General features: G+C 32.7%; 1 protein-coding gene across 1 annotated transcript in view; it reads right to left on the bottom strand.

Annotated features, from left to right (window-relative positions):
• LOC133335877 (diacylglycerol kinase theta) overlaps positions 1–23,573 on the bottom strand; it is a 61,488-nt gene that overhangs the window by 29,733 nt on the left and 8,182 nt on the right. The window contains exons 2-6 of the mRNA XM_061544169.1: positions 6,676–6,755; positions 6,492–6,594; positions 6,307–6,413; positions 6,152–6,236; positions 3,980–4,183 (exon numbers count right to left, since the gene is read on the bottom strand). Of these exons, the coding sequence (XP_061400153.1) occupies positions 3,980–4,183; positions 6,152–6,236; positions 6,307–6,413; positions 6,492–6,594; positions 6,676–6,755 (579 nt within the window). The remainder of the gene's footprint in view (positions 1–3,979; positions 4,184–6,151; positions 6,237–6,306; positions 6,414–6,491; positions 6,595–6,675; positions 6,756–23,573) is intronic.

The raw sequence follows: 23,573 nt of genomic DNA, 5'->3' as shown, positions 1-23,573 counted from the left end.
AACGTTGTCTTTGCAATAATAAAAGCTCTTTTAGGGTTAAAGCATTGCCGCTCATGGACGACGAAGTTGCCACGACATTTCCGATTACATTTTCATCTGCTGTAATCGATGAAGTAACATCAGCAGCAGCTGCAGCTAATTCAGCACATTCAACATCGTCGTTATTATAACCTTCTAGGCGGATACACATTACATTTACATATTTTTTGTTTGTTTTTTATTTAGGGATGAATTAGAAGAAGTCGGGATGTTTTTTTTTTTTTTTTTTTTTTTTGGAAAGCAAAATAATGTAAAGTAAATAAAAATTGTATATAGAATAAAAAACCAAAAACAAAAATTGTTTTATAAAAAAAATAAAATAAATATGTATATAATATTATGTATAAGATTAAAAAAATTATAATATTTAAAAGGATCGTTAAGGAGACACCATTTGAATGCAGGTCCTACTTTATAAGGGGGTCAATAAAAAAATAATCCCTCATGATTATTGGGTCCCAGACGTCTACCCAGCATCTGGAAATAATACTTTAGAATATATTCATTATCATCTTTGTCGGCAACGACCAGATGGTCATTACTGCGCTGTCGATGGTAGGTGTCATAATAGATGTGATATGGCCGAAATTTACCATCCTCATCCTGTATGGTAATTTCAATATTTTGATAACTGGTATCAGAGCTATAATTGTTGTGGCTTTTTGTGGCATTTTCTAAAAACCATTCTGTTTGCCAAAAATAATATTTTATGACCCTCTAAAAACATATCTCCTTCAATAAAGAAGACATAATGGTTGAATACAGATCCTACTGTATAATGAGATAAATAAAAAGGAATAATCCCTAATGATTATTGCGTCTGAATCGTCCATCTTTGAGAATTTAGTCATCATTATTTTCGCGGGCAGCGCCCCGATGGTCATCAGTGATGATAGATCGATGATCGTAGGTATTATAATTGTTATCATATGACCTTATTTGGATATAAGAATACGACCCACTGGTCTTAAATAAATAACATATCTGACTTCTGATCTATAGAAAAGACTTTATGATCTACTATAAAGAAGAGCTTGGGATATATTGTAATAATAACCTTCTGATCGTCTATGGTATTCTACAAGTAGTTCTTCTGGTACTCTATGAGAAGACCTCAGAATTTTAAAGGCCTTCTAATGGCAAACTTCTTGGATCTCTATGAAAAGACTTTCTGATCTTCCAAGGAAGCACATCTCCTAATTTTCCATTAATAAGATCTTCTCGACTTCAATAAAGAAGTCATTATAGTCTTCTTTGAAAGGGCTTTCCACTTCTCCACCACCGGCGCCCGATGAGTTATTGTTGCGTTTCGATCGTCGTCGTTGGAAAAAGCGGGCATATTTCTTGTAACGACGATGAATGATTTTGATATTTTATGAAAATACAATGTGGTTTTCTATAGATAACCACTTCCGGTATTCTATTTTAAATGTATTTGTATTCAATGAGAGTACTTCTATGGAATGCCTCTCAGTCAAGTATAGGGTCTATTTTTATGATAAGGTCTTTCATAATACGAGTACCATCTGCTCCAATAGGCCTATCCTCATTTCCCAAAGTATATGGCTATATACGACATGACATTTATATACCCTACATAACTATGTTGTAGGGTATTATAACTTTGTGCGGCTCCAAGAGTTTGTAACGCCGTGAAATATTGGTCCTAGACCCACCTTTTAGTATACAGATCGTCATATCTCAAATAGTACATTATAATTTGTAAATACGATACAGGCCACCGTAATGGGCCAATCCTCCTGGTTTTGGCCAAAGATGGCCCATTAAGCTATTTAAAATAGAGCTTCGATATTTTGCTCATACATTGGTACTACTCGGAATTTTGGGGATTTTTACCGATTTTCCTACCAAAATTGGTTAGCCTTCATATAATTGGGTATAATTCGAGTTAGTTGTAATTTTGCATTTTGGATTCTCCCTAGCTAAAACGATCAATATTGGCCCAAGTCTCGGGGTAAGCGTTCCAAATTTCGGTATTTTGCGATTATGGGTTAAGTTTTCCTACAGAATTGGCTCTAAATTGATATTTTTGGTCTAATTTGATCGCCCCATGATATCGATCCATAACCGTACCTACAATTTGCAATATTTTGAGAATTTCAGACAATTTTTCAAACACTTTAGTTGCCATTCGATGGTAAATCCTTCTGACTAATAATCACAAAAATTGGTCTACGATGCGGTATAGTCCACATATGATGGTACCCCCTATTTTTCGTTATTTTGAGGATGATTTTCTTTATTCGCCACATAAATTCTTACCAAAACTTATAAATATTATTGGGACATTTATGTGGTAAATTTTTACTATACCCACGAATGTGGATTTGGTAGAAATATTGCGATTGCAAATCGGAAAATCCGTTTGGTTGACTCTTTGTATGGGAAGTACCAGGTCTCAACTACGGAGTGTACTGAAGTAGTATATCCAATCTCCAGATTTACGATATGAAAATTTGGGTAAAAATAGATCCATTAGTTTCATAAGATATTTAAAAATTGTTCAAAATGTTGCCTGTTGCAGGCAGACGGACGGACATTGTCTGAAACCGATATTTCGAGGCTCGTTTTATATCGAAGTGTATATATCAGTAGCCTTTCGGCTAAATAATAACATTTCTGTAATTAATTATTATTGTCATAATTTGATCGGCACGCGATATTGATATGGTTAAACAAAGAAGGTCCCATATCATTGAATGCATTCGGACTGTATTCTACATATAAGTGAAAATCAGTAAAAAAAGCTGTATTGTCGGACGAAAGTTCAACAACTCCTCCTGGATACACTAAAAACTTCTCGGGACTATGTCTGCCCAGAGTACACAGACACCCCTTAAAATGAATGTTTAATGATAATCGTTAATGACAACATGCCTATTCGTTGACCAGATTCGCTTCCACGAAAAATTGTGAGTGATGTTTGGATGAGTGATGTTTGGTGGAGGACCAATATAAATATTGGCCCCGAAAAATAAGTGATCTGCGTTCAAATGGTTTGGCCTATCAAAAACAGTGTCTCATATTTTATTATAATAAAAATAAAATATTTTCTTTTCAAAAAAATTATTTAAATAAATAAAAATACAATATCAAAAATAAATAAATAAAATGTAAAAGCAAACTAAATTTCGAATATTTTGCTGCTGCATATGGATGTATGTAGGTATGTGGTGTGCTGGTAATGGATGATATTTTTTTAATTATTACTTGTTGCTGACTTATCGGTGTGTGGAGAACTCAATATTGTAATGGAATGAATATTTGCATGAAAGTGTATGTTTTTTATTTAAAGCAAAAAATGAAATAAAAATGTCGTTGTAGTTGTTGTTTTTGTTGGTGGTTGCAAAATGATTTGTTTTCTCATGGAAGTGAAAATGCAATGAATATGAAAAAAGTGAATTTTTCAGCAATGGAATTTTATAGATGACATTTTTTTTTTTTTTTGTGGGAAATGATATACAACAACGAAAACAACAAACATAAATACACACATACTTGCGCTCACACGCACACACATACACCTAGTTACATAGAATACAAAATAAGTAGAGAAAGACATGGCGCACAACAACTACTTGTCAAGCTGTCAAACTTCAATCCATTATCGATCGATTGAATCGAATGAATTGAGGAAATGTTGTTGGGGATATGTCAATTTGAGGTGTCAACGCGATGCGATGATGAATGAATTTAAATGGAATCGGGTTTTTTTTGCGAGGGATTTCATGAATGAAATGAAAAACAACAAAGGAAGTTAAATGCAAAGTTCTATTTTTCCAATTTTTTTGCACCATATACAAAATTATTACAACATCTTTTGAGTTTACATTTATGGGCATAGTTTTTTTTTGGTTTTGCTGTGACATTTTTCTTTATTTTTTGGAAACTGATTTGTAATGTTTTGCTTTGTACTTACGGCATGAATAGTCGCGAACTAAATTCGATTCGGATTCGGTTTTTCGAACACCCATTATTTCTTTAATTGGCACCTCGGTACGCGGTATTGAAACACAATGCGGAGGTAAATAGATCGGTTGTAAACAACCGAATGTACATTCGGTTGGCAGGTACATGCGACATCCAGCGTGTGTGACCAGACCACACCATTCGCAGCGATAGCCTGAAAAAATAAAAATTAGAATAAAATCAATAGTAAAGATAATGAAATTATTATTTCTTCTGCACGAGGAAAATATTTTGTTATGATTTTTTTCAGGCCCGAAAATAGTAATCAAAGAAAGTATAATCCAACATGGATTATCGATTGATTTTGAAAAAAAAAAATCCTAAAAACATCTTATAAAGTTTCTAGGAAAATAATTTTAAATTATCCACACTTAATGGCATATCTGTCATGGCAAAATATTTTTAACAAATCTTGCAGAAGCATTGGGAAAATATGTATGAAATATACCAGCTAATTAATCTCCATGTCATTGGGAAAACGTCGTTAAACTAGGAAAAGCGTGTTAGTTAGTGTTGCCACAGATATATACCCCAGTCTATGGTTTGCTATAGTATGCGAAATTACCACAGGTTTTTTATCCGATTTTTATAAGGTTATACATTTTAATCAAAAATGTGGCCATCTATGGGGATGTACCAGGAGAGGTTGCCCTATAGAACCCCCACGTGTTTAATGTAGGTAGGTTAAAGTTTCGATGAAATTTAATATTCTGTTCGCTTCATATGAGATTTACAAATTTTAAAATTTTGAACTTTGTTGAGGAGGTACTACAAGGAGTGGACCGATAAGTCTCCATCTTCAAAAACGTGTGCACTAGCCGATCAGACAGACTTCAAATTGTCTGAAATGGATTTGGTCTAAAGAAACATGAGGTCTAAAATTAATATTTCTATGAGCCACATTTTTCCGTATTAAAGTGTATATACCCTCATTAACCATAAGGCTGAGGGTATAAAAATCTACTCTTTTTTAATCAACTTTTATTGGTATTATAGTCCTAAGAAAAATTCCGCCGGACCGAAAATTTTATGACGGACATTCAAAATACCTAACATCGATCGGGACGTTTATGATGGATCCTATGACATGGTAAATTGTTGCTACAATAATTTTTTATCCCCTGAGAAAATGAAATACCAAATTGCAGACTCAGATTAAAAATTTCGCTAGGGCCCTTGACGGACAGTTACTTTGAAAAAATATTAATTACAAAATCCACACTGAGAAAAAATTTTCCTAACTGAGAGAAGTCTTATGACCATGCGGAAAATCTCAACTACTCTTAAAGGTATGGCCGATTTATTGTGTCAACATCCAACAACGGCATGAGTGATTCTCAAACTTTAAACTCGATTTTTAAAAACAAAGGCCTTTTTACGAATCGCGGCACTATAACTCAAAGACTAATAATCCAATCCGCTTCAAATTTTAAGACGTTATTCTGGACCTAAGTTGCTGTCGTATGAACAGTGGTAAATGTAAACGGTCAATATCTTCCTACTTTCCAGTTTGTTTTTTGGCCGAAAGTGGGTAATTTTCCAAACATTAATTTTCCTATTTCTGCCATTTTTCTAATTTTCGAGTGAAGTCGCTCTTGTTCTTTGAAATCCCATAACATATTTTATGACGATTGAGCTACCTTTTGCTTGTATAATGGAACGATTCATTTTATGTTCTAGCGGCTACCAAATAATACGGGAGTTGAGCGAGATATTGTCAGTTTATAATTCTGCACCGCTACATCTTAGAAATCCCGCCCGTGGGTTCTCGCCAAAAAAACTTAGAGTCTATTGTATAGCCAAGGGTTAATCATTTTTGAAAAAATAATTAAATTGGTGTAGTCCTTGAGTCGGTATACTCGACCTATACTTTGAATACAATTTATAATGGACAAACAGATAAATAAAATAGCTATATATATTCTGTTATTTCTGAAATTATCGCTACACTAAAATTTAATCGGTATGCTTAAATGTGAGTTTAAGAACAAATTTTCGAAATTTAAGGTAGCACAATTCTATAAAAGCCTAACAATATAGTTTTGAATTTTCCAAAAATTTGATATTCAAAACTAACTTTATCAAATTCTAATTCAATTGTTTTGTAAATATTTAAACTTACCTGTTAGACATTCGGATGACCAACAGGTCTTTTTGCAGTAAACACATTTTGAATTTGATGGTAGATTGCCTTCTCGCCAATGATGCTGTGAAGAAAATATTCATTTTATTATTAGCATTCTTTAAAAATGTCCAAAACTAAAATTGAAAACTTACTTGATGCTTTACATTTAATAGCTCCTTGCCGGGTACATAGGTGGCATTTTCTGTACAATCGGGTACAGCGAAATCTTGGCACTCGAGATGTGCATAATATTCACAAACTAGCAAAGACAAAACAAATAAAACATCATATTTAAAATAAATAATTAAAAATGCATTAAAACCCTGTTAATATTTACCTATGCAATGTACAGAAGGTGTATCATCCATACGTTTGCGACATACTGTGCAGAATTTCTTTTTATGTTGTGTGGGTTCCGACCAACAATGAGCCACGGGATTCTATAAAAGCATAATTTTTTATTTAATATATTTCTAAGTATATAAAAATTGCAAATATTTCCGCTATATGATTATATTTACCTTAATAATACAGGGTGCAATGCCAGAGCAAGGAGTCACAACATTTGTGACACATCGTTCATGTATTATAAAGTTACATACTGTAAATAAATAAACAATAAATAATTAGTACAAATTTTTATATTTAAATAGATAACAATTGAAATATATTATTTTTTTAAGTCGATACTCGAAGGTTATATGTTTCACATGAAATTGTTTAAATTATAATTATAGTTCATGGACAATTATTCTTTAAATATCCACACTCATTTGTCGGCAAGTCGTCGAAAAATATTTTTTTAAAAATCCCACAGTCAGACCCTGCTGTCCTGTAAAAAATCATCTTATTTGCGCTGTAGTCCTATGGAAACATATTCTCAAAAATCCCGATAAATTTTGAAAAAATGTTAACAAATCTACGCATCTTTGAAAACATATTTCAGAATAAAAAGTCCATGGTTTTTCAATGCTAGACATTAAAAAGTTTTTAAAAATACGATCTTCTTGAAGTGCTGGTCCTTAAAAAATATTTGATCTGCTAGTACTTCAATAATATTATTTAAAAATTCCAAGACTAATGGTATTTAGTCCTTGAAAAAATATACATTAAAATCTACACCTATTGATCGTTTGGTCCTTAAAAAAATTCGTTGGTCCTTGAGAAAAAACAAAACTGTAAAAAATCCTCGCCTAATTGTTTGTTGGTCCTTCTTGGTCCTAGAAAATCCACGTCTAATGGTTTGTTTGTCCTTCTTGGTCCTAGAAAATCCACGCCTAATGGTTTGTTTGTCCTTCTTGGTCCTAGAAAATCCTCGCCTAATGGTTTGTTGGTCCTTGGAAAAATAATTTTTGAAAATCCACACCTAATGATCTGTTGGTCCTTGGAAAAATATTTTTTTTAAAAAATCCACGCCTAATGATCAGGAAGTCCTTGAAAAAATATTCATTGAAAAAATCCCCTAATGCCTGGAAAAATATTCTTTAAAAAAAAACGTTGCCAAGTGGTCTGTTTGTCCTTGGAAAAATATTCGTTAAGAAACTACGCCTAGTGGTCTGTTGGTCCTTGGAAAAATATTCATTAAAAAAAACGTTTCCAAGTGGTCTGTTTGTCCTTGGAAAAATATTCTTTAAAAACCCACGCCTAGCGGTCTGTTGGTCCTTGGAAAAATATTCTTTACAAAAATCGGTGCCTAGTGGTCTGTTTGTCCTTGGAAAAATCCACGCCTAGCGGTCTGTTAAAAATCTACGCTTAGCGGTCTGTTGGTCCTTGGAAAATAGTCTTTAAAAAATCGGCGCCTAGTTGTATGTTGGTCCTTGGAAAAATACTCATTAAAAAATCCCTTCCTAATGATCTGTTGGTCCTTGAAAAATATTCATTTAAAAATCGCTGCCTAATGGTCTGTTGGTCCTTGGAAAAATATTTTTTAAAAAATCCACTCAATATTGCCTCTTGAAAAAACATTCTTCAAAAAATTCACGTCTAGTGTTCTGTTGGTCCTTGGAAAAATATTCTATAAAAAATCCATGCCTAAAGCTCTAATGGTCCATAGAGCTTTGGGCATGGAAGTCCTTGAAAAAATATTCATTGAAAAAATTCCCTAATGCCTAATGGTCTGTTGGTCCTTGAAAAAATATTATTTAACAATCTATGCCTAGTGGTCTGTTGGTCTTTGGAAAAATATTCTTTAAAAAAATCGTTACCTAGTGGTCTGTTTGTCCTTGGAAAAATATTCTTTAACAATCTACGCCAAGTGGTCTGTTGGTCCTTGGAAAAATATTCTTTAAAAAAATCGGCGCCAAGTGGTCTGTTGGTCCTTGGAAAAATATTCTTTAACAATCTACGCCTAGTGGTCTGTTGGTCCTTGAAAAATTATTCTTAAAAAATCCACGCCTAGCGGTCTGTTGGTCCTTGGAAAAATATTCTTTAAAAAATTCGGTGTTTTTGTCTGTATATTCCATTTAAAATTACTCTCTTTCTTTGCAATTTTTCGTTAAAAATGTACCGTTACAATTGCTGTCTGTTTTTGCTGAAAGATAGTCTTTAAAAAATCGTTAAAAAAAAGTTGATTTTTTTTCTAAACTTTGTGCCTTCAATGATTTTAAAAAAATCTCTGATTTTTATTCCGACAAAATTTTTTTTGACAAAAGGGTTATAAAAAACCCTGCCTAATGTTCTGTTGGTCTTTGGAAAAATATTTTTTAAAAAAAAAACAATATTGGCCATTGAAAAAAACTTTAAAATGCACTTCTGTTGGTCCTTGGAAACATATCCCATAAAAAATCCATGCCTAAAGTTCTAATGGTCCTTGAGAAAATATTCCAAAAAATCCACACCTAAAACTCTGATGAGAAAATATTCTTGAAAAATACCCGTTAGATATGATTATATTTGTAAGCCATAGCTATAGCTCCGATAGTCCTTTTTAAAATCTTTTTTTTTTTTTTTAAACCATGTCTAATGGTATCCATTCTTTAAAAAATCCGCGCCTAGTAGTCTGTTGGTACCACTACTTATTGGTCCTTGAAAAAATATTTATTAAAACATTTACGACTTATTCGTCATTCAAAGATATTCTTTAAAAACCCACGTCTGATTTATCCTTGAAAAGTATTCCTTAAACAATTCACGTCTTATTGGTCATTGAAAAATATTCTTTAAAAAATCAACGCCACTAGACGTTGTCCTCTAAAAATATTTGTCCTTAAAAAATTGTCCCAAAAAATGTTTTTAAAAAAATGCATGCTTTATAGTCTGTTGGTCCTTGAAAAGCATTTTTTAAAAATTTCAAGCCTATTAGTGTGTTGGTCCTTAAAAAATATTATTAAAAAATCTAACAAATCTACGCCTAAAGCTCTGATGGTCTTTGAGAAAATATTTTTTAAAACTACACCTATCAAATTCTCACATATATTGGATATGACAATAATCCCTTTATATCTTAGATAAGATTCAATATATAAAATCAATTTTTTTTTAATCCTGGCCTAGTGGTCTGTTGGTCTCTGATAAATATTCTCTAAAACACCAGGCCTAATGGTACATTTGTCCTTCAAATAATTTTTAAACAAAGTCCGCCCCTTGTTATCTGTTGGTCCTTGTAAAAATCTACTGAAAAATCCGCACCTATAGATCCGATGGTCGTTGTAAAACTAATATAAAAAAATCAACTCATATAACTCTGAAAAATCCCAACCTATAGCTCTGACGTTTCTTGATGCAAATATTTTAAACAATCCCATTTTTAGTGACAATTAATTTTCCGAATTTGAAAAGCCAAAAAAACAAACACTTGACTCTATCAACTCTGCAATCTATTAATAGAACCTGAATCTGATTGACTGATACCAGTTATGAGATTTAATTAAGCTACAGCTAGCTTTACCATTGTTATGCTTTAACCACAGCATTTGATTGCCAAACAACAACAGCAACCAATTACAACTATAAATTCAATCAATCTCACACTCTTATAACCAACCAATGTACATACATATATACATATGTGTGGTTTTTTCCTGACTAATTATCCATGAAAAAAGCAAAAACAACATTTCCCCAATTGACCTCAAAAAATTTAACAGATCTCTCCTTCGACAGCTGAAGTATCATCGTCGTAGTCGTCAGCGTCATCGGCGTCATCATTATCATCCTTCATCTCCAACAGCATCATCAGCAGCATCGAAAAACAACGACAACTGGCATTTTTGTTGTAAAGAAAAGCAATAGCTCACCACTCAACTGATAAAACACAGTGAGAGGGAGAACAATAATATGCCATACAAAAGAACACAAAAAGAAAAAAATCGAGCAACAACAACGAAGAACACTTCTTCAGTTCTGGCAACCAAAATTCAGTTAAAAACGCTAATATCCTCAAGCTATAAATGGAACAACCATGAATAAATGACACTAAACTTGTGACGACAAACAAAAAAAAAAAGAAGAAACTCGCACATACACAATACGCATCCAAAGCCCTGTCGCACACACAAACACCCAACAACATATTCCGTCCTCAGCGTTCATTCAGTTTGTCCGTCTGAATTGAAAGCATTTTCAATCAACTTTTTTTGCTGTTGTTGTTTGTTTGTATGGTTGTTGTATGCATTACAGTTTGAATGTCGTTGGGTTGCTGCACTTTGTCACATTACATATATAGAGAGAGAACACGAGAGGGAAGAAGAAAGCTCAAGGGTGGAGAAAACGGAAATGCACTAGCAACAACAAAAACAATTAGAACAAAGCGGCAACATAAACATTTGGAGCAGGGCAGAAGGAGAAAGCGAGAGCATACTTTTATAAACAAAAAAGTTGTTAGCTGAAATGCCAACAGCAGTTGTTGTTGTACAACAACACCGAAACGGCCAATATCACAAAACTACACTGCTGACATGAATGAGTTCATTCATGACGTCAGTAGAGAACTCAAGAAAAAAAACCCGAACGTCAGGTCACCGTCCTAGTTTTTCACAATGATTCAGCAGTTGCAGCAGCACCAACAGAAAAATCTAGCCGAAACACCACCAGCAGCAGCAGCCACAGCACCGATGACAGCCGACAACGAACATATTAATGAAGGAAAAAGAAAAACACGAACTACCGCTTCGTTAAATTTATATACATATTCGGATTTCAATGTGCAGTTGTGTGTTGTTAAGATGAAATATTCTTTAATGTGAAGAAATGCATTTCTGCAGGAGAATTCTGGTATAATGGAATATTAAATTTGATTTGAAATGTTTTATAAAATGTATACGATTATGATCCTGATAGTCCTTGGGAAAATATTGTTAAAAATTCAGAACCACTATTTTCTTTTGATGCCCTGGAAACAAAACTGAAAAGTGCTATTTTTAGTCCTTGAAGAAATATCCGTAAACAATGAAAATTATTTGATTTGAATTTTACAAAATCTGAAAAGTGATTATTTATACTATTTACAAAATGAAAAGGAAAGCCAGGAGAAGAACCAGCGTACCCACCATTATGCGACGCGTTTCGCTGTTGGTTAAGCGGCTCATCAGGCATATTGTGCTATGTGCCCTTGCAAAGGTCGTACGTTGATAACTTGTATTTATTCCGCCCTGATGCGAAACATGCATATGCGAATTAAATTCAAATTTGTCAAAGTTCGACATTTGTCTTCATTCTAGGAACAGTCCTTTTTAAAGCTGATTTTTGTTGTTGCGATGGATAATTAATCCACACACCTACAATTTCTTCCATGGTATACACATGTTTTTGAAAATGGAAATTATTTTATTTGAGTCCATGAAAAACTGTAGCCTAAAAAGTTACCACTATTTAGTTTTTGAAAAAAAAACATTCTCAAAAAATTCAAGCTTTTTAGTAATTGAAGAAATATTCTTAAAAAAATGCGAACATATTAGCCTTAATGTCCTTGACAAATTGTTTTTAAAAAATGCCACGCTTATGAGTCTCAATGTCCTTGACAAATTGTTTTTAAAAAATGCCACGCTTATGAGTCTCAATGTCCTTAAAAAATCCACGCTTATAAACCTTAAAATATTTTGCCTTTTGAAAAAAATATTTTTTTAAAAAATCCACGCCTAGTGGTCTTTTGGTCCTTGAAAAAATATTTTTTTAAAAAATCCACGCCTAGTGGTCTTTTGGTCCTTGAAAAAATATTTTTTTAAAAAATCCACGCCTAGTGGTCTTTTGGTCCTTGAAAAAATATTTTTTTAAAAATCCACGCCTAGTGGTCTGTAGGTCCTTTGAAAAATATTAAAAAATCCACGCCTAGTGGTCTTAAAAATATTTTTTTTTAAAAAATCCACGCATATTGGTCTTAAAAATATATTTTTTTAAAAAAAACCACGGTCAAAAAATATATATTTTTAAAAATATATTTTTTTTAAAAAATCCACGCATATTGGTCTTAAAAAATATTTTTTTTAAAAATCCACGCATATTGGTCTTAAAAAATATTTTTTTTTTAAATCCACGCATATTGGTCTTAAAAAATATATATATTTTTTTAAAAATCCACGCATATTGGTCTTAAAAAATATTTTTTTTTTTAATCCACGCATATTGATCTTAAAAAATATTTTTTTTTTAAAAAATCACGCCTAGTGTTCCTTTGGTCCTTGAAAAAATATTTTTTTTAAAAAAATCCACACCTAGTGGTCTTTTGGTCCTTTAAAAAATATTCTTTTAAAAAATCTACGCCTAGTGGTCCTTTGGTCCTTGAAAAAATATTTTTTTTAAAAATCCACTCTTAGCGGTCTTTTGGTCCTTGAAAAAAAATTTTTTTTTTAATCCACACCTAGTGGTATTTTGGTCCTTGAAAAAATATTTTTTTAAAAAATCCACGCCTAGTGGTGTATTAGTCTTTTGAAAAATTTTTTTTAAAAAATCCAAGCCTAGTGGTCTTTTGGTCCTTGAAAAAATATTTTTTTAAGAAATCCACGCCTAGTGACATTTTTTTAAAAAATCCACGCTTAGTGGTCTTTTGGTCCTTGAAAAAAGTATTTTTTTTTTTAAATCCAAGCCTAGTGGTATTTTGGTCCTTGAAAAAATATTTTTTTTAAAAAATCCACGCCTAGTGGTCTTTTGGTTCTAAAAAAATATTTTTTTAAAAAATCCACGCCTAGTGGTCTTTTCGTCCTTGAAAAATTTTTTTTTTAAAAAATCCACGCTTAGTGGTGTTTTGGTCCTTAAAAAATTCACCCCTAGTGGTCTTTTGGTCCTTTAATAAATATTTTTTTAAAAAAACCACGCCTAGTGGTCTTTTGGCCCTTGAAAAAATATTTTTTTTTAAATCCACGCCTTATTGGTCCTCGGAAATATATTCTTCAAAAAATACACGCCTAGTGATCGGTTGGTCCATGAAAAAATATCCATACTTCATCACAAACATTTTGCATAAATTTTCATTATTTATGAAATACAAAAAAACTATTTTTAAACTACTTGCGGAAAACTGTCAGATAAAATATATGACAAAATTAAGAGGAAACAATAAAAATAAAACAACACAATGAGGACAACAACACAATAAAAAAGAAAACACAGTTGAAGGAGACCATTGTCATCATCGTGGATTATGTGGTTGTATAGCCAAGCCAAGAGAATGTAAGGAAATGTAAACGGATTTTGGTCACAATGTACGTCATTTGGCGATAACATGCAGTTGTTTCTGCTATTGCAAAGAAGCAAATGCTGCAAAGTGAGCAAATTACTGCAGTATCTTCAAAGGCTATCAAAAAATCTATAGAATATTTAAAATTGAGATTTTATTTGAAAAAAAAAATCTTAGAATAAACAAATATGCCTCAATATTTTATAAGCTTAATAATTAACCCACATAATCTGTGATGAGTTTAGTTTTGTTTTCCAAAACAAAAATCTTTTTTTAATTCTTTTCATCGTTTCTTCTTAATTCATCCCCAGGGTCGTATGATGAATGAATGCTTGGAATTGTTCAAAATTCACTTGTCATACGCTTTGATGTTCCTCAACCAACAGCAGCAGCAGCAAACAAACAGATAACAAGGATAGAAAGCATAAATGCAATTTTACGAAACCACTAACACAGACACAAACATGCACACACACAAACATCCATTCATATACGTATGTATATTTAATCTAAAGTTTGGCATATTCATTTCCCTGTGTGTGTGTGTGTGTGACCACTTCAGTGCTTTGTAAATAACTAAAGTATTCCATTCAGGTGGATGTGTATGTTGGTGACATTAGAAATGTCCTTTGGAATATAATAACTGTCAATATGGTTGAAAACGTGGTTTATATTTTATAAAAAATATTATTTTTTATGATTTTTTTTTTGTCCAGGATCACCTGAACCTGGACTTTAAAGAATATTTTTACTAACATCACTAGGGAGAGTCAATTTTTTAATAGAATATTTTCTCAAAGACCAATAAGATGTGGATTTTTTAGAAGATTATTTTTTCGAGGACCAATAAGGCGTGGTTTTTCAAAGAATATTTTTTTGAAGGACCAATAAGGCGTGGATTCTTTTAAAGAATATTTATTCAAGGACCAATAATGCTTGGAATCTTTTAAAGAATATTTTTTCAAGGACCAATAAGGCGTGGGTTCTTTTAAAGAATGTTTTTTCAAGGACCAATTAGGCGTGTATTCTTTTAAAGAATATTTTTTCAATGACCAATAAGGCGTGGATTTTTCAAAGAATATTTTTTCAAGGACCAATAAGGCGTGGATTTTTAAAAGAATATTTTTTCAAGGACCAATAAGGCGTAGATTCTTTTAAATGATATTTTTTCAAGGACCAATAAGGCGTAGATTCTTTTAAAAGAATATTTTTTCAAGGGCCAATAAGGCGTAGATTCTTTTAAAAGAATATTTTTTCAAGGGCCAATAAGGCGTAGATTCTTTTAAATGATATTTTTTCAAGGACCAAAAGACCACAAGTCATGATTTTTTATAAGAACATTTTCAAGGAATATTTTAATAAAACAAGTGAATATTCGACTTATATTACTTACAGTTACGTGAAATGAAAATATGGGGAACATACCAAAAAGTGAACCTATAACGACAATTCTACCAATCGATTGTTGCAAACCATAATGTGGACCAAACACAATTTTCAGCAATTTGACTGCTGAAAATTGTGTTTTGACGTTTTCCTTAGAACTCAAAACCCTAAAATGTTGACCTATATCTTGAACGCATGGTAGGGTGAAATATTTGTATAAAATCCTCAATTTAGAGGACAAAGTTATATGAGGCATATTTAAATGGGGGGGTCAATATTGACAATATTGTGTAGGAATTAGCGAATAGTTTGCGTTTTTATAATATGAAGGGTTATGCCTAATTAAGGACGATATAGCTAATATTAGTACTCTTGACCACACTGTGGTACAGGGTGCTACCTCTTTGTGCATATGTTCCTCTTGAGAGCAACCTCACTTTCTGAATCGATTTTTGTATGTCTGTCCATCTGTCTGCCCATGCTAAATTGTAACAAAAGTACAGTTCGCATTTGGCCTTAGGACGAACCCAATTAAAAATGGGGAAAATCGGTTCAGATTTATATATAGCTCCCATATATAGTTTCGTCCGATTTTAGGTAAATAGTACACCAAAGACCAAATTAAAACCGATTGGTTTTATATAGGGACTATGTCCAAAAGCGGGCCGGTATAGTCATTCTCGAACCTGACCTACTAGTTTTTTATCTCGATATACTCCAAAGGAAGAATGATTACAACAGATGGATAAATCCACTAAATCATTCCATACTATGTAGGCTATAAACGGACAATATCGAGTAAAGCATATCCCCCATACTATGGTGGAATATATGGAGGTAACCCCCAAAAATTGGAATAAATCAGTTAAATATTTTAATATAAAAAGGGGGGTTATATGGGGACTACCCCTAAAAGGGGGCGAATATTAATAATTTTTGGTATGGAGATTTATTACCATATACGACTTCAGAATACCAAAATACATCGAATTCGGTTGAAAACCGCGCTCAAGAACCCTAAAATACCGAAAATTGGAGGGGACCCTTATATGGGTGGCTACCCGAAAAAATTGAACCTGTATATACTTTTTTGTAGAGAGATTTGGTACATATTAATAACTCAAAATACAAAATTACAGGCAATTCGGTGAAAAAATCCGGTCAAAACCCGACTAAAAACTAAAAATTGTGGGGTACCCTTATATGGGGGCTACCAAAAAAAGTGGACCTATATTTATAATTTTTAGTGGGGAAATGTGGCAACCAATAGGAACTCAATGTACCAAATTTCAGCGAATTTAGTTGATAACGCGCTCAAGAACCCCAAAATACCGAAAATTTGGGGGTACCCTTATATGGGGGCTACCCGAAAAAATTGAGCTATATTCATAATTTTTTGTGGAGAGATTTGGAACCTATTAAGAACACAAAACACTGAATTACAACCAATTCGGGGGAAAAATACAATCAAAACCCCCAAAATACTGAAAAATAGGAGGTACCGTTATATGGGGGGCTACCAGAAAAAAATTGAACCTATATTTATAATTTCTTCTGGAGACATTTAGTACCCAATAAGAACCCAAATGTACCAAATTTCAGCGAATTCGGTTGAGAAACGTGCTCAAATTGCTCAAAGAACTCAAAATACCAATTCGGGGGAAAAATACGATCAAAACCCCCAACATATTGAAAACTAGGAGGTACCGTTATATGGGGGATACCAGAAAAAGTGGACCTATATTTACAATTTTTTGTGGAGACATTTAGTACCCATTAAGAACCCAATGTACCAAATTTCAGCGAATTCGGTTAAGAAACGTGCTCACACGTGGACCGATATATCCCCATCTCAATTCCTTCAGAAGATAGCGTGATTACAACAGACGGACGGACATGGCTAGATCGTCTTAGAATTTTACCCTGATCAATAATATATATACTTCTCTATAGGGTCGGAAATGAATATTTCGATGAGTTACAAACGGAATGACAAAATTAATATACCCTCCATACTATGGTGGAGGGTATAAAATTGTCTATGGAAGCCACCTCGAGATCCAAAGAGGTTAATCGCAATTACATTCTAAATAAAAATTTCTATGTTACCGTGTTTTCATACCGAACTAAAAATAGATGGCAAAGCATAAAGGCAGGTAACAATGACATGTTCTGTTAATGTTGTTGTTATTTCCCTGTACACGGATAGATATATGTGTACATATGTATGTATAAAAATGTGGGTGTAGTAACTATTGTTTGTGAATTGAGTAGATTTTCAAACAAACATACGCACACACACACACACATTGAATATTATCCTTCAACACACTTATAGAGCTATGCTGTCGAACAGGTGGATTCCACACACACATAAAATGCACATTCAAATACAAAACGCAAACACACACAAACACACATTATGTATGATATGTTCTACAAATATTGTCGTTGGTGTTGTTGTTGCTGTTATTATTATAACAATAACAGGTAACAACAGCAGAAAAAACCCTGTGATGACCTCCCTTTTTAATTCATTGGCATTCTTCCCTTCCTAGTTGTTGGTTTTTTCTATTTGTATGACGTCCACATAGATAGCCATCTACCGACTATCTACTGCAGTATTCTTCCCCCTCTTTGTCGCCTCTATTTTTAGATTGTAGTCAGTCTACAGGAGACGGTAGTGGTGGTGGTGGCGGTGATATATAAATAGTTTCCAGTTGTGTTATCAATGAATATTTTTTGTTGTTGCTGATATACTTTCTGAACTGAACTGAATGACATTCTATTGTCAGTGGCAAACATGAAATTTCGTTTCGTTTGGCTGCCGAAGGCACATTTCAATTTCATATCGATAACAGCAGTACAACGACTACGATGTCGTTGACGACAAGGTGAAATACGAAGAATGAAACCTTTCGATGGAAAATTAAATCAGTGATGTCAAACTGGAAATGTTTTGAATTTTGAAAATTTGCGATGACATGCATTTAGTGTGTATGTATGTGTGAGTGAGTGCACACACACAATGTGTTTGTTGGGTTCAAAGGAAATTAAAAAGGGCAGAAACAGCCGAACGTGCAATTCTCAAAATATATTTATCCACAACTCTATAAATGTGAAGTGCGGATTTTTAGAAATAACATGTAAAGGAATATAAGAAAAATTTTAGGGCGAATAAATGTGATTTTTAAAGACAATATACCAACAAAATATTTAAAAATACCATTTTTATTTAAAGAATATTTTTTTAAGGACATCAACAAGCGTGGATTTTTTAAAGAATATTTTTTCAAGGACTAAAGGTCAACAGAATATTTTTTCAAGGGCTAAAAGTCAACAAGCGTGGATTTTTTAAAGAATATTTTTTCAAGGACTAAAGGTCAGACAAGCGTGGATTTTTTACAGAATATTTTTTCAAGGACTAAAAGTCAGACAAGCGTGGATTTTTTAAAGAATATTTTTTCAAGGACTAAAAGTCAGACAAGCGTGGATTTTTTAAAGAATATTTTTTCAAGGACTAAAAGTCAGACAAGCGTGGATTTTTTAAAGAATATTTTTTCAATGACTAAAAGTCAGACAAGCGTGGATTTTTTAAAGAATATTTTTTCAAGGACTAAAAGTCAGACAAGCGTGGATTTTTTAAAGAAATTTTTTTTCAAGGACTAAAAGTCCAAGAACCGTGGATTTTTTTTTTAAATATTTTTTCAAGGACTAAAAGTCAGACAAGCGTGGATTTTTTAAAGAATATTTTTTCAAGGACTAAAAGTCAGATAAGCGTGGATTTTTTAAAGAATATTTTTCAAGGACTAAAAGTCCAAGAACCGTGGATTTTTTTAAAGAATATTTTTTCAAGGACTAAAAGTCAGATAAGCGTGGATTTTTTTAAAGAATATTTTTTCAATTACTGTAAGTCCAAGAACCGTGGATTTTTTTAAAGAATATTTTTTCAATTACTGTAAGTCCAAGAACCGTGGATTTTTTTAAAGAATATTTTTTCAATTACTGTAAGTCCAAGAGGAGTGATTTTTTTAAAGAATATTTTCAAGCGTGGTTTTAAGGGTCATTTTTCAACTATTTTTAAAGGATAATTTTTCAAGGATTAAAAGTCTACGAAGCGTGGATTTTTTAAAGATTATTTTTCAAGTATTTTTAAAGGACTATAAGTCCTAGAAGTGTTGGTTTTTTCAATAATAGTTTTAAGGATTTTTAAAAATATTTTTCAAGGATTTTTAAAGGATATAAGAAGCGTGGATTTTTTAAAGAATATTTTTCAATTGTTTTTAAAGGATATAATTTTAAAGATTATAAAGATTAAAGATTATTTTTCAAGTATTTTTAAAGGATAATTTTCAAGGACTTGAAGTCCAAGCGTGGATTTTTTAAAGAATATTTTTCAAGGACTATAAATCCGAAAAGCCTAGATTTTTTACAGAATATGTTTAAGCACAAATGGATCATGGAGGCGGGGATTAAAAAAACAGATTTGGACCTAAAACCCTAAATCAAGACCAACGGTGGTACTTCATTATTTCCAAAACTTGTATTTTCATATAAGGCGAATGTAGAGACCGGTTTTTTCAATCGATTGCACATCGTAATATTTCACCAACCTTTGTGCCTCCCCACATATTGTCAACTCTCTGATAAATTCATATTTTTTAGATTTTGTAGAACTATCCGCTATATTGGTCCATCATCTCTTTTAACTTCCCACAAACAGTCACTATTTCGAAAAATTACCAATTTAAGGGGAACACCCCCCCCCCCCCCATTCCCGGTGTAAAATTTTTTTTTTGATTTAATTCGATTCTACACTAATTCAAGAAAGTCCCTTTAAAATTTCAAGTGAAAATCTCAAGAACTCTTGAAAATATAGCCGATTTATTGTGCGAGCATCAAGTGACGGCTAAAGGGCTTCTCAAACTTTAAACGCGTTTTTCTCTAAACATTTTTTTGCGAATGGCGGGCACGATAACTCAAAAACTAATAACCCAATCGATTCCAAATTTTTACACGTTTCTCTGTGAGTATATAGCTATCGTATGAACTAGGATAAAGCCAATCAGTAAATACCTTCTTTATTTTTTAACTTGGCTTTTGGTAAAAAATCGGCTATTTTCCAAAAATATTTTTTCAAAGGCCCGCCATTTTGTTAATTTTAGAGCGAAGTCAATAATCCTAGTTCATACGAGAGCCAGACATGTACTCTTTCTAACACCGTTGGAATTTTCGGATACGGATGTTCCAGTGAGGAGTTATCATGCCCGCCATCAAAAATAAGGACTTTTCTTTAATTACAAAAAACAACAACAAAACAATAACAAAAATTTTTTGTAAATTATTTTTCTTCTCTTTTAAATCTTCAAATATATATGTGCAAAGTTAGAAACCTTAACAAGCATTGGTATTGATTTACCAGCCCATTGAAAATCTTGAAAAATTAAAATCGAGAATGGGTGGGGTTCCCTTAATAAACAATTGTTCCACCTCGACACTAGCCTATAATCCGTAGAGCTCCGCAAAGAAAATATCATTTAAAAGTCGGGATACTACACATGTCATAACCTGAGGGTATATATCTGTCGGCAACACTGACTGACATTTTTCTTGCTTAGGGACCTAATGGCCACTAATGTTGGACGTTTGATTTTTTTTAATGCATATTTTTCAAGAAACCAAATGCGCCTGAATTTTGTAGAAGACCCTATTTTTTCTAAGTATTATTTTTGTTTAATATTTGTTTACGCTTCCTGTATATTCGATTTCATCATATTCTATGTTAGTGACGTTTTCTTACCCAATTTTCCCTACCCCTTCCTATTATTATAGATAATATTTACAAAATAGATATTATACCCGTGAATATATAACGGAACGATTTATTCATCTATAAAATTTCAACATCTATCCAATAACTTAAATTTTATAATCACACTCTATTTAAACGCAAAAAACAACAGCAACAACAATAACGAGAAGAAAACTAAAATTACCAACAATAAAACCGAACAATTGGACATTTTGTTATTGGTTTAAAATAAATAAACAAATTTTAGTTGTTTGGCGTGTAAACTTTTTTTGGGAAAATGCAAAATCAGTTTCGGTCTGTGTGTTGGGAACATTAAGGTGGGTAGGTTATCTTCTACTAATAATAATAGCAAACCTATTGTTATTTTATTCCAAGGACTACACAGGATATCATTCGGGGAGAAATTGGTGTGATATGACATTTTCTCTGTTGGAAATATATACCTCTTGTAAGAATGAAAACAGTGTCGCAGGGGGTTCGGGCCCCTGCGTACATCCCCGTTTTATAAACCTCAATAGGCAAGTTTTAATATTCAGGTCTCATCTAGACAACTTCAATTTTCCTTTTTATTATTTTTAAATCAGTATTGCTTTTTGTTTTCTCTCAAATCCCTACCCGCCCTAATATACCAACGAAAAAAAACTAAAAATATTAAAAATCTCAAAATATACAAACTAAAAGTAGAAACATTATTTTCAAGATGTTTTATTGCGTATATTTGTCGGACGGTCGGTCGGTTGGTGTGTGTGTGTGTGTGTGTGCGATGACGAGATGGTGAGGAGTGCGTTTTGTCAGTACTCACGATGTATTTACGCACTTTATATCCTTGGCTGTGTGAGGCAAAACGCTGACGCTGGCAAACGCCAATGAGATGGAGGCTGATGGCGATGAAGCTGATGATGGAAATGATGCTGCCCGTCTTTTAAACAAACTAAACAAAAAACGAAATTAAGTAATAATAACAACAACAAAACACATAGACCAACTGACAGTTGAACAAACCGTACGTACCAACAGACAGACAAACATACACTTATAAATTCTTAGCAGCTATGTATTGTGTATGATGATGCCGTCAAAATGACTAGGGTGTTTTTTTTTTGCGCTAATATTTATTTTTTATTAAGCGGTCATAAATGTGTATTTACTTTAGTATAATTTTTGTTATAAACACACATACATAGATATTGAAATATGTACATATATGCGTTCCCTTGGTCGCTTTGAAATTCCTCAGTTATTGATCGGAAATTCCTTTAAAATCATCCAAATGATACAATTTTTGTTCAGAAAATCCTTTTAAAAATATCTTAAATGTTATTGGTCGAAAATTCCTTGTAAAACTATTCTCAAAATAATCTGCCATTGTTGGAAGGCAATTCCTCAAAAAAAATATTCATAAAATGGTCGGAAATTTATTACAAAAATATATTCTTAAAAACTCCTAGCTTATTAATCGTAAATTTCTAATTAAACATATATAAGAAATGTACTCCTTTGTTCAGGAATTCTTTGGAAAATAATTCATAAAAACCCCAAGCTCATTGATCTGCTAACCTTTGAAAAAATATTTAAAAACAAGTGAAAAAGCGGTAAGTTCGGCCGGGCCGAACTTTGGATACCCTCCACCATAGATATATTAACAGGTACTAGAAATGAAAATATAGGGAACATACCAAAAAGTGGACCTATACCGACATTTCTAAAAACGGATTATGTAAACCATAATAAAAATTTTAGAAATTTTTAAAGGATAATTATACCCTCAGCCTTATGGCTAATGAGGGTGTATATACTTTAACACGGTGAAAATGTGCCTCATCGAAATATTGGTTTTAGACCCCATGTTTCTTTGGACCAAATCCGTTTCAGAAAATTTAGACTTCATCCAAACTTTGCCCATCTTATTATTTCTTCCAAGCTTAGTTAGTTCGAAGATGGGGAATATCGGTCCACTCTTCTGGAACCTCAAATCAGGGGCTAGGTCTAAATGCAGCTATAATTCATTATCGAACCTTACGTTTTATTTTTTTATCTCTCTATCCTCCGCAGGTGAAATGATTACAAACGAGTTTAGAACCAAACTCAAAACACGGAACAAATCAGATAACTATTTTAATATAAAAAAGGGGGTTATATTATAATTGTTGGTAGGGAGATTTGTTACCATATACGACTACAAAATACCAAATTGCAGCAAATTCGGTTAAAAAACGCGCTCAAGAACCCCAAAACACGAAAATTGGGGGTACTCTTATATGGGGGCTATCCGAAAAAATTGACCTATATTATTTTTTTGTGGAGAGTTTTGGAACCTATTAATAACCCAATGTACCAAATTTCGGCGTATTCGTTTGAAAAACGCACTCAAGAACCCCAAAATACCGAAAATTGGGAGGTACCTTTATACGGGGAATATCCGAAAAAATTGACCTATATTTATATTTTTTTTGTGGAGAGATTTGGTACCTGTTAAGAACCCAATGTATTAGATTTCAGCATATACGGTTGAAAAAGGCGCTCAAGAACCCCAAAATACCGAAAATTGGGGGTACCCTTATATGGGGGATATCCGAAAAAATTGGCCTATATTCATAATTTTTTGTGGCGAG

The sequence above is a fragment of the Musca vetustissima genome, unplaced genomic scaffold (assembly GCF_032173495.1).
Source record: "Musca vetustissima isolate MV318-11 ecotype Yass unplaced genomic scaffold, APGP_CSIRO_Mvet_v1 utg3891, whole genome shotgun sequence".
In the NCBI taxonomy this organism is placed as follows: Eukaryota; Metazoa; Arthropoda; class Insecta; order Diptera; family Muscidae; genus Musca; species Musca vetustissima.
This window is presented reverse-complemented; position numbering and strand designations above follow the sequence as displayed.